General features: G+C 40.6%; 1 protein-coding gene across 2 annotated transcripts in view; it reads left to right on the top strand.

Annotated features, from left to right (window-relative positions):
• Nucleotides 1-381: 381 nt before the first annotated feature.
• LOC147222749 (steroid hormone receptor ERR2-like) overlaps nt 382-18376 on the top strand; it is a 35924-nt gene continuing 17929 nt past the window's right edge. Inside the window, exons 1-4 of one of the 2 annotated variants that reach the window (XM_086167670.1) lie at nt 382-1004; nt 11408-11425; nt 11542-11954; nt 16072-16188. In XM_086167670.1, the coding sequence (XP_086023796.1) occupies nt 955-1004; nt 11408-11425; nt 11542-11954; nt 16072-16188 (598 nt within the window). In that variant the 5' untranslated portion in view covers nt 382-954. The remainder of the gene's footprint in view (nt 1005-11407; nt 11426-11541; nt 11955-16071; nt 16189-18376) is intronic. The other variant, XM_086167671.1, reaches the window with a different exon arrangement.

The following is an 18376-nucleotide window of genomic DNA, read 5'->3' as shown; positions in this document are numbered from 1 at the left end:
GGTGAACGCTGCTACTTCTGTGGCTTGTCAAATATTACTAGACTGCAGTTGTAAACACCAACTGTGCCCCCTTTTAAACTCCCCTCTGTCTGTTTGTCCGAATGCATCTGCCTGTCCATCTATGGGGGGGGGGGGGGGGGGGGGGGAATGGGGGTGTGAAGGGGGGGGCGTCGGTCTCTAGTTCTTGGAGCGCTCCCTTGTGAATGACTGGACACCTACTGGTCGTGCATCGCCCCCCCCCCCCCCGCACTGTAATCCCCCCGGCCTGATTGGCTGAGGTCGGGACAGCCTTCCTGGGATGGACCAATGGCTGCACCCCCATATCAACCAAGTCACTCTTAAAGAGCCCCCATGTCCTCAATGGAGACTCAGTCCCCCTCACTGACTTACTCAGCGTGAATGCGCTCTCACCACGGCTGCTCTCCTCCCGTCTTGTCTCTATCTTTCACTCTTTCTGTCTTTATCCATCACACCCCTGAGCTGTCCTCCTCCTCCTCCTCCTCCTCCTCCTCCTCTGTGGATGCGTGTCTGTGTGTGTGTGTGTTTCCCCCCCTTATCTTTTCCTACTCAGTCCACTCTCCGTACCCATTACCAAATCCACTCTTATTCTCCAAAACGCACTCCTGAATGTGCAGCACCTGAGCAGACCGGAGTTTGCGTGGCCGTTTGCAGAGGTTTTTTTTTTTTTTGTTTGTTTTGTTTTTTTCTTGTTTCTGTATTAGCGCACGTGTGCATGCGTGACTGTGTGTGTGTGTTTCCGTCCCTTTGGGTGTGAGTGTGTGTGTGTGCGCGCATGCTGAACAAGGGAGGGAGGGGAGACAACACCCGGGAACACCTGACCAACATTTCATCAAGATATGTGGAGACTTAGGAACTGATCTTCTCCTCCAGCTCCTCCACAGCTGTTTGTTTATCATTTTCACTTGTGACACCTGGAATGCTTAACGTGGACTGATGGATGTTTCCGAACTGTGCATCCCTGACCCTCTCTGCTACCATAACCAGTAGGTGCATCTCTTTCCGCCTCTTTATTTGTAAAAAAATGTCATATCCCTATGTTTCCATTCCATGTCATGTTCCAGTTGCAAGAGAGAAAAAAAAATTGTTGTGCGTCGCCTTTGTGTAAAAGTAAAGTAAACAAGGAGTTCCTCACATGATCTCAGCTCCACAGCTTTAAGCATGGGACAGCAGAGCCCAGTTGTGTTAGTCAGGCTGCAGCAGCAGGAGCCCGCAGGGAGCCCAGGTCGGACTGGTGCCCTGCAGCTGTCTCACTCTGCATCAGGATCCAGGGTTTAACCTGAGCCGCAGGAAAGAGCCAGAGGCAGATTAATGCGGACGACTATCCTCTGGCATCGGCTGATGTCCGGCGAGGGAATAATAGTGTTACCCGGGGTTTTCCAGAAACACATTATCAACAGAAATGAACGAGGAGATATCTTTTTTTTTTACGTTATTTTGCATTTAAATTACACAGTGCTGCAGATTAGAAGAGTCTATAAAGCGGACTTATGAGTCAAATCAGTTTAAAGTTTAAATGGGATTAATTGCCAGCACAATAGCCATATTTTAAATGTGCCTTGAGTTCATGGCCGCAAGTAGAAAGCAGTCTTGCTTCACAGTCATTCAATTAGATAAATTGAAAACTTCAAATAGAGGCTGAGTATTTCAGCGCTGCACTCATTGCAAGCCTCAAAAGAGGATTTTTTTCTTTTTAGCAAATATGACTGGGAGAACCTTCACTGGGTATCCTCTTTACGTTAAGCCGTAGATGGGATTGGAAAAGTTTAACCTGCTTAGCACTTTTTCCAGGGCAATGATCGGGAATATGTCCCAGCAAAAGTCTCTTTAAATAAGAAACAACATCTTTTTTTATCAGTGTGTATGTTTTGAGGCTTTTTTTCTAGAAAAACAAGTTCAGATTTAAATACATTTGCAAACAAAATCACCTGTGCTTCCTCCACCAATAGTTTTCAAAAGCTCAAATGACTTTAAATTAGTCCTGTAGATTTCTTTTATTTCTGTTGAGTTGGCTGTTGCCAAAAATAGTTTTTCGGTGAAGGAAGAAAATAAAAAATTGTGTTTGTACATTTTGCCAATACCTCGAACTTTTATTACCCATTAGCAATTTGTGTAACACATTTTCAATTTAAGAACACACAATCACAAAACACTAATAAATTATACATTTAACTCAAACCTTAAAAAATTGATTTCATCATTCCGATTCTATAAAATTTGTTTATTACGTGTTTGTTTTCTGGTAGATTGTCATCAATAGATTGTTAATAGATGTTAATTTAATCAATCCATTTCGCAATCTACATAGTTTATTTTCCAAAGCTTGCAATACTATTTTTTTAACACCTCACAAATTATAGATTTAAAAGAAAGTATTTGATGCAAAGAACCAGTGTTAGTAGGAATATGTCAAACTGTGTCCATTTCATATTGGTCTATGTATCTAAGTTCATCTGTAAATGTGGAAATAATAATAAAGATATCAATAATAATAATAACAACAACAACAAAAATTATTCTAATAATGATAATATGTTGATGTTTGTGAACGTATGCAGTTTTATGATCTTTACATACATGAGTGTGCATACACTGTGTGACCTAGAGAAGAGGACATGCATTGAGGGGTCCAGTTGGTCAACCGCATTCGCTTGAGCTTGGGGTCACAGTTGATTGGGTAGAACTTTTAATGGCACTCTCACACCAGCACGACTCAAAACCCACATCACTCTATCCAAATGCACACGTTCATCTTTCCGTGTGTTAAAATTGTGGCCGTAATAAAGCATTTTCTCTATTATACTCGTATTCTATTTGCTGCACAGAGACTATGGCAAGTGTCAGAAGAATTGCATATTAAGACAATAAACTTCAGGAAACTCGGAGGCTTTTTCGCAAATGAGACTTTAATCGAGTCTATTAATCATATCTTAAGGATCTTTACCTTTAAATGACGAGAAAGTTAATGTAGACGTTCCACTACTTACATGCAGTAAATTTCTGGTTTTATTGTCCCACAATGTAAAGCTCGGCTAAGTTAGATTTGGCTTCAGGAAAACCTGTTAACCCCTCAATGACTTCTGGGTGAAAGACCGACCTGCTGGCCTCTGGTCTTTAAAGGTCTATCAACCTTACTGTCCACTTTATCTCCTTCTAAAGCTACTGGGAAACAGTAATATTGTTGCTGTGTGTGTGTGTGTGTGTGTGCGTGTGTGCGTGTGTGCGTGTGTGTGTGTGTGTGTGTGTGTGTGTGTGTGTGTGTGTGTGAGAGAGAGAGAGAGAGAGAGAGATATTAAATGATTTGAAGATGCAACAAATTGGTTGATCCTACAGTATTTTCTTTGAACTGGTAATCAATGCTGCATAGCATGATTTTTAATTTGTACAAATCTACAATCTGCACGAGGACAGTTTGGGCCAATCTAATCTGAGTCTTATTTGAATGATTATTTTACTAAATTTTAATGTTGATATTATACAGCAAAACCTTGATCAGAGTCTGTTACGCTGCACAGAGTACTCTGAAACCAACGTTTTTGTGGTGGCATCTGTGAATTTTGATTGTTATGATTTAAAAACGCTGGGGAGGAAAAAAAAAAATTGTTTAATGTAGTTGACTCTTTTTTCCCTTTTTTTCCCTAAATTATATCTATATAGTAATACTAATCTAAACCCTTCAATTTCAGTTTGCAACCGATTCATGCCATGGAAGCACTGACTAAATCAGAATAGGAGTTGGTCTTTTAAAATAGTCATCTCAATTTTTAAATAGATCAGGGCCTGCCAACTGTACACGTATCCCTCATAAGATAATAAATGAAATCGCACAGACTGTCAAGTGTGTGACACACACACACATGAATCGGCACATACGGAGAAGACCAAAGAATCACACACTGACCTGGGATCTAATTTTAGCGGTGCCATATCACAAAAACACCTGACTGTGTCTGTTAAGGGAAGCGAAACAATTTGACCGTGTGCGCATGTTTATAGGTATATAACATGTATGACGCAGCGGTGGAATTTAAGCATTGAATGTTAAAGTATAGGAGAGAAATAAGGTTGTGTGTGAAAAATCTAAAATATTGCCGATTACTTTCAAGGTTGCCTGTAGCTCCGGGGCGGACTTTGGTCATCGTTGCAAGAGTGCTCGAGTGGAAGTGGATATTTCAGACATTTTGCTGTATTCCAAAATTAAGTTTTAATCTGCACATCTCAACTTTGAGACAAAAAAAATCCTATTGAGTCACGCCTCCGCGATTCCAAGTTATTATATTTTCAAACAGGTGTTTTTTGAGTTGTTTTAAAGGATGCCGGTGTAGGATTTGCTGCTGTTAACCTATACTGAAAAAAAAGAAGAAAAACTAAATAAAATTGATCGCATTATAAGTTGTATTATAGTAGCAAAAATTATTTTCACTACCTCTAATAGTGGCGTGAATGCGTGTGGTTCATTTCAGAAATGTAACAAAAATTTGGAAGAACCTTTTTAAAATGGAAATCTTGAAAATATTCATGAAAACATTACTCATGAAGGCCAGTGTCATAAAGTCATCCTAATTACCGTCCTGAGTGGACTACATTAGCTGAAATAGCCCTCCCAGCACTTTGAGTAACACGGTACTGTTTTCCGTGACAGCGGTTCATCTATCCTTTCTTTACTTTGGACCAGATAAAGCCACTGGGACCGGTCTGAGATACGGGAAGCAGGCAGAAATTATGACTCCTCTGATGGAGGGAACAGTTGGTGGGACAACTTTGCACCATAGCGGGAAAGAATTGCTGCTGCCTTCCAACTTCCCCGAGAATTTCAGGAAAATTACTGAAGACAAAAAGAATTTCAAGCGTTCGAGCTCACCAATGCATTTTCTCAGGACACAGTGACACATTTATTAATGGTCGCTTCATGTGAAGGAGCAGCTCGGTTGTGTCGGGGGGAAAAAAAAAAAGGTGACAGCATCAGAGAAGAAATAACTTCATTACATGTCATGACCCCTCTCTTGATACAGATATATCATTTAGGCAGGCTGTCAAGGACTCCGAATTCATCAGGATGTAGATTGGTCCTTTTCTTGCAGTTCTTTCCTGATAAAAACGCGAATGTTGCTCTCACGGAGTTCAGGCGGAATATGAGATTCTGAGGGGGACTTCTTAGAATTAGTTTGTTTTATTGATCAAATGAAATTAACACGAACACACACAAGAAGCAGCGCAACTCATCATGGAGTGTAGGTCAGCCGGCATGTTTAATTTAATGGGCCTCATCGTAGTTTCACGAGGTCGCACATTGTGAACTTAATTCCTCTTCGCCACGTTAATTTGCTTTGTGTCAATTGACCAGAGTGCTTACTGTATCAGCTCGAGTCTTACTTGAAATTCAGACCATGCTCTAATACCATTAGGCAAATGCAAAGTTGTGTCATTTACACATTTGCTAAAAAAAAAGGGGGGAGCGTGGCGGGAGACAGAGAGTGGAGGGAGAGAGAGAGAGAGAGAGAGAGAGAGAGAAAAGCCAATTTGCGATGGACAAGACTCGCCCGTGATTATCAGTGGATGTTATTACTGTGGAGAAGCAGACGTTTGAAGGTTATGTTTCTAGGCAGTAATTGAAATGCAAAATAACATTAGGATCGATGGCCATCTCTGTTTATTTATGAAATCAATATCGTAACTGTCCCTCATGAGTCCCCCTCTGATTCCCAATGACGGCTTAAGTCTCCACTCGTTTATTCTTTCTCCCCATAACCTCCCTCTTCTGTGTCTTTTTAAAAGGCAGTTAGGGGTGTGTTTGACTTTGCAGAGAGAGCAATTTCCTGGAGGTGGTGGACGTGTATGTAGATGGGGGTTGATATTCCAGGTAAGGAGACATCATCCATGTGGGAAATCTATGCAATCTCTCCTCGTAGCAGTGACATTGAAGAGGCCATATGCTGCCGTGTGCGTGCGTGCGTGCGTCCGTGCGTGCGTGCGTGCGTGCATGTGCTCAAGAGAGAGAATGACAGACAGACAAGGGAGCAACCAGGAGAATACATACATTGTTTGAAAGTTAACAAGTAACATTAGATTACAGATTCACCCCGCACGGTTCGGTGGGATGTCCAGCGTTTCTCAAAGCTAGTGTCAGTTACCAAGCTCGATATTCTCTTCAGCGATGGAATTTGTTTGGGCTCTTATAACTAAATGAATAGTTGGAAATTGATTTTTATAGTTTATTTAATTTAGAAAAAAATAATAAATAAAAAAACATACATATATTTATGATATCTTCAATGAGTGTCATTTAGCGATTCCACGTTGTAACTCTAGAGGTCAGTCCGCAGCAGCAAGGATGGGGCTGTTCTCAAATCTCCTCAGAGCTCGTCATACCGTCGTGTTGAGAAGCTGCAGCTGCACCAGAGGGCCTGCTTCTCAGCACGCCAGGCTATTCACTCAGCGCTGCGGGACATTTGGGGTGTGTTCCATAAAAGCAGTTTGAGGGAGCAGCCGCCCAGACCGGAATAGTTATGGAGGGAAAACAGTTCAGCCAGGGATCTGATTCTTTTATTTGCTAACTAAATTTATCCAGAAGTTGATTGGTAACATATCCTGAAAACTGGATGGTAAAAATAAAGTCATTATTCGTTAACATTCAAGCGGTGGCATTTCTAAAATTCTCAAATTCTCTAAAATTAATTTCATTAATTTGCTGTCCCCCATTGATGTGCACTGAAGAAAAACGCCTCCTGTATTTCAGCTGAATGTTTAATAGGCACAAAATATAAACACCAACTTGATTTTTTTATAAGAACCGATAAGCCGTTTATTGGAAAAATTACTGTAATTTATTTTCTTTGCTTTACCTGCTTTAATTAGGTGTTTATTCTACTTGGGGGGCGTTGACAAAATGATAAAGCAAGAAGGCAGATGCCCTCAAAGTTTTAAATCAATTGCTGCTACTATCTAAAATGAATAATTTTATTTAATCTAATACCACAATCATGGGAAAAGTATTGGAAACTTTTTTTAGCTTGCCAAACATTTATGGTCAACCAGTGGAATTAAAGCATATGTTTTCTTTGCAACCAGAATGCGATAGAATAAATATAAATTAATAAAACCACAGGATCGCCCAGGGGATCTCATGTATTTGTGCTTTGTATAAGAATGATGTTTTTTTTGATAAATACAGCAGTGAAGGACAGAGACAGGCTGATCAAACCCCAGATGCCAAACATCACCAGAGGTATGGTTAGTTCAGTTAACTACTATGAAGTCACAACAAATGGACCATTTATTTGCTTAACGGTTGATTATTTTATCCCACAGACCAAAACACTTTTATCCTCTCTTGCATGTACAGTGTAATGTTTAGTCCCTTCCAGCTCTGTTTTTGGTGTCCACCAAGTCCTGCTTTTGTAAAATACAGCTCTGTGTTCAGCAGCAAGTTCACAAATAGAGCCCATTTATTGTCTGCTGCTGAGCAGTTCATTTGTAGTTGATTTTGTAATTTTTTTTGGAAAAACATCAAAAAATGAAAAATGCTATGAGCTTGTTTTAACAGCTTTGCAATCATTCACATCAGTCGGACTGATTAGAATTATCAGTTGGCATTTAATACATTGTTGTATAAATATATTAATTACTCACTTTCGTGTGACAATTCACTCCTTGTCCTTATCGTATTGACATTTGTGCACATTTCTACATTACGTGATCATTCAAGAAGATTTTTTTGGTGGCCTGAATAATAACGTTGGGAAATCAATCAGCAGTTTATGGGCCAAGACATGCATGTTTGGAGGTATTTACAGATGCTGCCCTCAAGGATCTTTTCTGATATGCCAGTTCAGAACTACAGAGCCCACTTAATGAGTATTTAATAACCAAAATGTTACATTTCATTTTCATGTAAGGTAATCAAGTGTTAGCAGTTTTAATTGAGACTCCCATATTTCGTGAAATAGATGATAAAGATTCACACCGCATGCAGATTTGAACACCTTCCTTCTCCCTTTACCGACAAATTGATTTGCAACAGTTTATGAATCGAGCATTTACATTTTAAAGCGCGTGCAATGTTTGATGACCTTCATTCGCGCTGAGACTATGTCACGCACATGTTGCCGTTACTACTTAATACTTTGGTGGCGCACACTACACCATTTCCCCACTTGCCATGACCATTCATTTCCCAGACACCCCAGCTGCGGACTAACAGTATAATCTATGTGTCAGGCAGGAAGGGACACTCAGTTTAAAGCTGATAGAGTTTGCCCCAAACAAGGACAGCCTATCATAGAAAGATTAATGAACTAATTTCATGCATGGCTCCTTGCCTCTGTCCTTCTGCGCTTCCATGTTCAACTGTGTGTTCAGCACCATGATTTACGCTGTGTTCCTTGCAACAAGCTTAACCCTGGGCTTAATAATAATATTACCCTACAGTGGAAAAATACATAGTAAAATATGGGAGAATGGGATTTTTTAACTCTTGACTTGTCGAGTCAAGGATAACATGAGGTCAGTGTGGAGATTTATGTATTTTGGGTGTCGCGGGTTTTGCTTATTTTGTTTTTTTGACCAGTGGTCAAAATTTATTGTGCAGAAATTCAGAGGCTGGAAAACATATTTCATGGTTTAGAGAAGAGGTAGATGGATTCAGGATTTATGTAGGGAAGCAGGGGATCTACAACTCTGCCAACATGAGGGGACGTGCCAAAACATACACACACACACACACACACACATGCCGACACAAACATTTGAGATTTTAAGCTGCTCTGGTGGGACATTTTTACACCCCTCCGCTGTGGCTGTGGCCAAAGCAGAATTTAAAAAAAAAAAAAGTTGCGGTCACTGATCTGAGCATTTTCAAAGCAGCATCTCCGGCATATTGAACACCTGGACATCTCTCCGTTTTTTTATCCGGAGCGGCCTCAGTCTAGACGCTCTCTCTCCGTGTGGTGGACAGACAGACACCCATGTCTGATGCTTGGATGTGTCCACTGTGGGTTAGTCTAAATGCAGCCAAACAGACGAAGCAGGTGACCTTCATGTGCCTGTGATGGGTCCTGCCTGTCCCTCCCATTTTGCTGCACAGCGGAGCAAACGTCACATTTTAGGTACGGCGTATCTACGTGGCCGGGCTGTGCTTAGAAAACTTCATTCTGTAAGAGGGAAATGAAATTATGAAACTATGAAGCTATTTTTGTCTGCTCAGTCCATGCCTTTATTTGATAAGATGCTTAAAAAAAATCCATTAGGCCTGACAAAGTACATCTCATGTTACAGTGTGCTAAGTGTGGAATGAACTACTTTTTTTTTTTTTTTTTTTTTTTACATATGCCACAATGTACTAACTATTCCCTGGGGAATCCCCCTCCGATGATGTATTAACTGTTACCGCACTGCTCTCGCCATCCCAGTCAAATCGAAGACCGTATAGCTCACCATTGACTTCAGGTGCTCACCGACTGATCCTGTGAATATTTATTCACCGAAATAGTCTCTGAATGAAGACTAATATATTGTTGTATCGCTCCATCTCAAACTATGTTAACAGTCCTGACTGATTAAAAATGCATAAGGGATGTCTGGGACCCGTAAGAGGAGGCTTTATTTTTTCATGCCTCATCTGGAACAGGAAGGAAGCAGAGGATCAATAGATCTGATCTGGGCCCAGGGGTAGAGGCTATCTCCCCCCCCTCGTCCCCCCCCCTCATCCCCCCTCTCCACCAGCCTCCCGTTAACAGTTAATAGAGAGGTCTCATGCTGTCAGTGCCCGATGACTTCATGCCTCTCGGAGAGGGGAAGAATAAATTCCAAACCACAACAACCGATTGAAAACAGAACAGCTTTTGTCGACAAAACGAAAGCTTTCATAAGAATCTGGTCGACATTGGTTCAGACTTTTTTTTCTTCACATGGTTTTCCCCTGCTCCTGCTCCATTTTTACAACCCTCAAGCATGAACTTAACATAGCAGCAAAGTTGTATAACACCAAACCCTGGAACCAGGTAAAGTAAGTGAATACTGTTTAAGCTGCAATGGATATAACACACATTACTATCTGGAATGAAAGAGAAGTAATTAATGTTTCTCTGGTTTTGTTTCTTTTTTTTGTAGTTTTTTTTTAAATACACTTATATTGGGAGCTCCCAAAGTAGTGATCAGGATACCCCAGTGGTATTTCAGATAAGAATAGCGGGTCTCTGTGCAATCAAGTTTAAACTATTAACTTTTTTTTGTAATTATCAAGGCCAACTTCGTTGCTGCTTTTTACCTTGTCTTTAGCAATAATTGTAAGTTTTTTCTTTGCTATATTTTTTATCTATTTTTCCTCAAATTGAAAAATTTCATACTCACAAGAAAATATTATGCACAAAATAAGCTATTTAATATTCAAAAATGACCGAATCTAAAGACGGCTGTGGTTTTGTGTGTGCCGTTGAATGTTTCAAACACTTACAAAGGCACTTTCATTCTGAACATTTTAACAACTTATAACTTAACAAGCAACTTTAATTTTATTTTAATTTTCTTATTCCAAAGCTCCATGCATTTTGCATTTAAAATGGTAGGTACTTAATTTACAGATTGTCAGTTAATAATTTTTGAAGGGAATCCGGTTCCATGCTGCTAATTGTCTATGAGGAGATTTGCACATTGTCTGAAAGGCTTTCGGATCACAGTTAAACATTTGATTTATCTCAAAGGTCCCACCAGTACTTGGAATTGGAATTGCAACCCAAAAATCCTGGACTTTGACCCCAAGCCAATTTTTTTTTTTACAAGTTTTTTTAGAGTGTCTTAAGAGCATTTTGATTTCGATCATATCTAATGAAATATAAGGGAATCAATTTCTCCTCGTCCTCATTTTCTCAAACTTAAGTTTAGCAAAGCCCATCACAATCCAACAGCAACCAAACTAGGCCTACTGATTTACTCATGTACTGTCCAAGATCTTCTATATGCTGAGTGTAACACATCTCTCTTCGTCCATTAACAGCCTTCTGAAGTTTCATTCATTCATTTACTTCTGGCAGCCTACCAATTGTGAGCATTGTTTGCAAGATGTATGGGGCATCTGCTGACATGGTCGTTAGTTACCATTTTGCCTGAGAGAAAAAGCTACCGTAGTATATCACTTCACATTCTAACACATTAATGGTTGTGTCTGTAACACAATCTATCAAGCCCAGATAAACCGGCTGCTCGCAGCAGCGGAGCGCTCCATCACAGCTGATGAATTTCTTACAGAATGATCAAGCGATGATGGAGAAAAGGGCTGCTCAGTACATCTTGTCAGGCTTGTTAGTGCTGATAATTTCATTGATACTGCAGTCTTCTGATGCAAGCCTTGTTTCATGTTAATTTCTTTGTGTCTCCCCCTCTCCTATACAATCAGAACTCATTTGCATATGAGGTAAACAGCAACCGTTTACATATCAGCAGTTTTTAAAGACTTTCTAGTTCTTTTAGGACCCGGGGTTCCTGTGTAATTAATCTGAGCATTTTGTTGTCTTGTGTGCGGTCATCCAGGTTGTTAACCAGAATGCCCTCCGAGGACCGACACCTATCCTCCAGCTGCGGTTCCTACGTCAAAACCGAACCCTCCAGTCCCTCCTCCTCGCTGGTGGACACCGGCAGTCACCACAGTCCAAGCGGCAACTCAGATGCCAGTGGGGGTTACATCAATGGAAGTGGGCGTTCACATGCCCTGGACTCCCCGCCAATGTTCAACCCAGGCATCCATGGTGGCGGCGCCGCCTGTTTGCGCCGCTTTGAGGAGTGTTCCGGCAGCATGGCCGACGAATCGCCTATCAAGTGCGAGTACATGCTGAATGCCATTCCCAAGAGGCTGTGCTTGGTGTGTGGCGACATTGCCTCAGGTTACCACTATGGAGTGGCCTCCTGTGAGGCCTGCAAAGCCTTTTTCAAAAGGACGATACAAGGTATTTCTCGCCTTTTCTTTCAGTTTTCATTGGTTTCCCGTGTCCGTACACTCTCGGCCAAAGTTATGTTTCACCTTAAACATTTGGCAAGGAGTCATTTGTGATGCGTGTGACATACTCATCCTCGATGATAATCACTACGAGTCTGCTCTCACAGACTGGTGAGACATAGTGATGGCAAGTGTGTGTAGCAACCACTGAGCACAGGCTGTAAGTCTGCTTGTGGTTGTAATTTTTGATGTGGCTGCATATGAATCGTACATCTGGCATGAACTCCGTCATGTACGGGAAGTCTTCCAGAATAACTGCACAGACAGAGATGATATGCCACAAACTGAGATTTGTGATGCTCAATTTTCATAAGCAGCATTTGTGAAGGCACACATGGAGTAAGGAAGCAGAACGATGAGACATCAGCTATTAACCGTCTCATTTTCGATCTTTTTTTTTTTTTTTGTTCATACTAAAAAAAAAATCCAAAAGTTCTGCATCTACATTGCCGTTTTCAATTATAAAAGAAAAAAACATGTGGTGTTTATCTTCCTGGCTGCAGAGTGGATCAGTGTACAGCTTTTTTGCCTCACAGGAACAAGTCTTTATGACGGGCCCTTGTGGTGTGTAGCGTGAGCCTGTGTGTGTTTTCTTCCCCTATAGTCAAACACATGTATCTAAGGATGTTAAAACTCAGTCTGTCAGTTATGAAAGAGGCTGGCAGGAAGACCCGGAGCAATGCCGCTCACTGATCTGTGGATGGGGAGTAAAACACGGAGAATTAATTTTTGCTGTGTCTCTCCAATGACATTCAAAGTGAATCTCCTGTTAACTTTGTTTCGAAGAGGGTGACAACATGATCTCACGATCCAAAAAAACACAAAAATGTGTATTCCCACACTGAAAATTTTGTTTCAGTACCGCATCAATGAAATCGCAACCGTCAAAATGTAGGCATGCAAGACGGTTGCAGAGTAAAGCGCAAGTGATCTGACATTAAACGCCTTGTTCTGTGTTCTACTGCTAAACTGACAATGCAAATGTTGTTGACAGTAAAAGGAGAAAAATAACCTCGATTAAAAAAAAAAAAAAAAAGACCAGATTTTTAATGGATTAAATTCCTTTAAAAATAATTATGGAAAATTCCAGTACCTTGAATTTTGCACTTCATCGTCAGTTCATAAACAAGAACATTCTGCCATCCATTCACCTCAAACTTGTGAAAATTGCCCTCAAGAAAAAAAAAGAAAAAAAACTTTCTAAAAATCATCAACAATCCCATACTTGTCCCACACTTCTTCCTGTGACTCAGTGGGCGATGAGACCGAAATGAACCTAATCAGTCCATCATTGGCCCCGAACCATGGGATTTTAAGTCAATAACAATCAGTGTTGGGTAACTGTAATTAAGAACCAGTCATTTCATTGGGAGAAAGTCAACGAGGCAGTGCGGCAGGTGTGGATCACTATTTTTTTTTTTTTGCTCTCAGGCACCTCCGGTAGCACACGCCCAAGACGGGGTCCAATTAGAAACTACGGCATGTGTTGTCAGGGCAATAACAGAGGAAGAGGAGAGGAGATAGGTGCTCGAGAGCCCTCTAAATAAAAGTCAACGGACAAGAGACGTGGTCATTCACTGAAAGGAGAAACCGCTTTAATGGAATGGTAATCAGGAAGGGGGGTCCCGGCCTCGGTAAAGGAGGAGGACAAGGAGAGGTCCAGCCTGAGTGGAGATGAGCACGTGGATAATAGCATGGCATAATAATATATCAAAATTTAGAGGGAAAATAAGAGAGGTTAAGGAAGGATATTAGAGTGGTTGAAATGTCCTTTGAGGAATAAAGGTGGACACAAGACCTGATTAACTAAGAGGGTATGCCGACAGTGAGCTTTTAGAGGTAGGCAATTTAAGACTATTCTGGACCCCAATGCATCCCCCTCCCCCCATACACACATTCATCCATGCAGGTTATTTTGACATGGGCAGGTACAAATGTTTACTTTAATAACCTTAAAGTGGAGTCAATGTGACCTTTACAAAACTAATATTTTTTCCGAGTATACACGTATTGTACTCCTATATTGGATTCCATTCTTGTAAATAACTGTATGAACCAGACAGATATCACTTTGGGATATATACAGTACATACGTGTGCTGATAAAATCAGTGCACATAATCATTTAAAGACCGAATAAACAATATAATACACCTGCCCATCCATTTTGAAAAAGGTCAACTAAACAAAGTTTGCATTTGTTACACCAAAGTAAATGATGGACCAAAACCTGTCAAAAGGGCAATACACTTATTCATTTTTCTTGACATTTATTCATTAATTATAGAATTAATTCAGGGGAGCCATAAGCAAGTTAAATAGTCAATAATGTGATGTTTCTTTGGGGGGTATCCTTGTGTCTCGCAAGTTGGAATTACCATGCCAAGGACCGCTTTGCTGCTGTAACGGATTCATGGTTTGTCAGTTGCTTCATCGGTGTCGCACTCAATTATCTGGAGACTTTGCGAAACCAGCAGCTGTTCCAAAACACCCGTGTCTTCAGACACTGACCGAGCCATTTTATGTGGGAGGCATTCCTCAATTTATTACAGCACCATGGAATTGGCCCTTTTAATACCCTTTAATGGTATTTGTATACCATTAAAGAAAAAAAAATGAAAATATTTAAATTTGTAAGTAAAGCCATCACTTGTTCTAAATTTTTTCAAGCCATTGTTGGCCTTTTTTTCCTTTAATAAGCAATATCTTGCACGTTTAGGTAAATTTGCCAATTTTAATAGTGATTTATATCCAATATTTTGAACTGTATATGAGTACAATTAAGGGAAAAAAGTAAACCAGGAGAATAAAGTGACACGCTATATAATAAAAATGCAAAATGCAATATTTCAGCTTAGATACTGATTTCTTGTATGAGCAATATGAGCAAAAGTACGTATCGTTTGCTTATATGGAGTCGACAATGACAAAACAAGAAAAACTGAACGGCATGACTTTATTTGCATCTCCGTACTGCTACGCTTTGAACTGTATCGTGATTTTCCCCGTGAAAACACCTTTCACTTTATTAGACTTTTACCCATCCTGAAACCAGCAGCAGCCTCTGCCAACGTCCTGGCGTGATGCCCCAAGCCCCTCACTGAGCATGTGACCCTGCTGGCACTGTCTATGCCAGGGATCCTGACAAATGTTGGCACCTTCTCCTTGACCAACAGGGGGGTTTGTGTGTGTGTGTCAGTGTGATAGTGTGTGTGTGTGTGTCCGTGTGTGCGTGTGCACGTGCACGTACAGTGAAGGCGGGGTAGCTTTGGCATATCAGGAACAGACAACACCTGGTTTTCTGTTTTTAGGTACCATTAATATGTCTCTTGACACACGGGACATTGTTAAAACATTCAATCAAGGGATTTGGATACTTGGGAAGGAGGACTTGTCTTTGGATTCTTCAGGTCACATCAACTTTTAAAGTGAACATGTAATGATCTGAAAAACATTGTCAGTATGAGAGGGACAGGCAGCAGTTACAACTCAGTGGGCTCAGTATGTCTGCATTTCTGGCTGTTTTTGGATTCAAGTGATTAAATTGCAGAGGAAATATTTCCATAGTGAGCCAACAAGCATTGAGACGGACTTGAGTAATACATCGCACTTTGTTACATGATATGGGGAGCATTAGATGGGCCAGTCTGGGGAACATTATGCAGAGTGCTCTGCTGTGTCCATTTCATAGTCCTTGTGTTGTTCAGGGAGGGCAGCTTTCCCATCATCCTTTAGGTGAAGAAGGATGGGCTGAAAAGCGACGTGGTGAGCCTTGCAGAGAGGACGCTCTGCAGTAATGAAGCTAATTTATCTGTGAATCACAATGGGGGTGGGACTGTGGGGCGGAGCAGTACATGTCCCATCAAAATGCCACTAAACCCTCTTCTCCTTCAGTAGTGTCACATGGGGTCACCTTTGGACAGGATATGCGTGTGTATGTAGATGAGACACACACTTTCCTGCTGTTCACATTTTTCCATTAGTTCTCATCCTTCATGCGGTCATTTTGAAACACACTTGTCTCGATTGTTAGAATTCATGAAACTGCGTCTGTCTGTTCTTTCGCAGGGAATATTGAGTATAGCTGTCCGGCCACCAACGAGTGTGAGATCACCAAAAGGAGACGCAAGTCGTGCCAGGCGTGTCGCTTCATGAAGTGTCTCAAAGTGGGCATGTTGAAAGAAGGTGAGTACTGCTTTTCTCATATTTACTGTCATGTATTTAGTCTCAACCATTATGTAGCTCTGGTGAAATTGGGGCACCAGCCAGTGAGGAACACCTGGTCAGTAAGATTACCACACCTAACAGATACAAATTAACAACAGATCAGATACAAAACACTAGAAATTTGACTCAGCAATTTTTAAATCTGAAAAAATTCAGAAACATTAACTAAATCATCATAAAATCTAATGAGTTATGAAACAGTAACGACATATTTCTTATGACATTACTCTACATTCAACACATTTGGGGCCTTTATTATTTCTGAAGAGCAAATTTTCAGGTAGTACTTACTATTTTGGTATTGGATCGTAAGATTAAAAGGGAATAACATGAATGCTTGTCAGGTGAAGGTTTGAATTCTCTCAGTCTGAATTTTGTGAAAATACACAGCTATCCTCAAGAGCTCGCAAAATAATAAAGCCCTTAAAATGTCACCACTATCAATGTCAAGATACACAGTTGTCTCTTTCTCAACAGTTTAATCAAGGCGCCGAGAAGTGATCAGATATTAAAAAAGGCTGTGACCTCAGGGAGACCCCTCTGACATCACCCCTGAGCTTTATTTACCTCTCCTTTCACCACTGCGCTCCGCAGCATTTAACTCAGATGGGTGGAAAAAGCTGCTGAGTTGAATGTTCCAACCAAGACTGACAGAGATGTGTAACAATACTCTTGAAAAGCACAGGCTGTTCCCCCAAGACTTCCCTCTCCCCGGGGCTCAGGGTGTCTCTCTCCCTCTCTGACTGTCTGTCTCCCTTCCCCTCTCTTGCCTGGCATATTGATCCACTAAATGCTTTCCGAACATCCAACCTCACTTCCTGCATGTGTTGTTTCTCCTCCAGCGAGAGACCTTTGGGAGTACAGAGGGGAAATCTAGCCGATGGATTTTTCTTTTTTTTTTTTGGTCTTTTATTCCTGAGGAAGAGGGCTTTTTTTCAGTTTTTCATTTCTGTGTTTAGGTAGAAGGACTGTCGAGAGCAGATGCACAAAGAGTATAGTTCTTTTTATATACATGCTAGAAAGTATTATCATATCTAGGGCAGAACGAAGACTTTATGACATACTTTGGGGATTGGATCTCGTGCTGGTCCTTAAATTTCTCGGAGACTTTTATTCACCCTTGAATTACCTTACGTTCTAAAAACCACATTTATGACCTTTTGACACCAAATCAGATACAGCATGGTGTAAAAACAATAGTGATGTTGATAGTGTTCTCTGGCAGTTTGTAATAGCCCAGTGGAAAGCATGCAAGTTTACATTACTTATTTGGTGTGGCTATGCGAGTATAGATCTAGACCAGAAAAAAATGGGATTTGTTTTAATTGCATATATATCATTTATAAACAGGGCTTTTGACTACCATGTTCCCAGGACTATGCCAGCTACTTGGAGACCAGTCTCAGAGCTAATTGTATCTTTCATATCTATAATCAATCAACATGTTTAGTATAACACAAATTCCATAATTTCCTCAATGGGGATTAATAAAACATTATTGTCTTATCATAAAGTTCAGATCCTGGAAGGTAAAAGTTTTAGTCCTGCGACACTACAGCCCATGTTGTGTGCAAGTCCAGAGTCACCTCAGTCAGTGATAAGCAATCGGGAAACAAATGTCACGAGACACTCTAAAAATGGAATATAGGAGGGGTTGTTTAAGTGGATTGAATCTTAACACATATGTAGTAAAGCAAATTAGGGGACAATTTGAAGTGAAGGGGCTTCATTTCAACTAAGTTCTATAGTTCTACATATTTTACACCTTTTTCTCGAATATGCCATTAGAGCTCTATTATTTCCAATAAGGTGGGACCAACATGAGACTCCACATCTAACGCTGGCTGTGGTACTGATGTCCGACTCTTGGTCATTCACACCGATTGATCATTACACTCAATTTCCTAATATTAAAGACAGTGTTTAGGAATTTTTTCCATTATTTATGTGTTTATCTCATCTCTTTATTGCTATGATAGGGAGGATGTATTGTAGTGTAGTTTGGATAAAGGGCTCGCTTGCTTGACTATTCATTTCCAGGGCTTGTTCATTTTGAAAGAAGTCATTATTAAATGATTAAAAATACCATAAGTTGCACCAAATTACAAAAATGCATGTGGTGAAATCTTTATGAAGAAAGCAGCTT

Source organism: Fistularia commersonii, chromosome 20 (genome assembly GCF_037954325.1).
Source record: "Fistularia commersonii isolate RoL2024-O1a breed Wild chromosome 20, RoL_Fcom_v1.0, whole genome shotgun sequence".
NCBI lineage: Eukaryota > Metazoa > Chordata > Actinopteri > Syngnathiformes > Fistulariidae > Fistularia > Fistularia commersonii.
The sequence above is the reverse complement of the archived record's forward strand: the minus strand, read 5'-3'. Positions and strand labels throughout refer to the sequence as shown.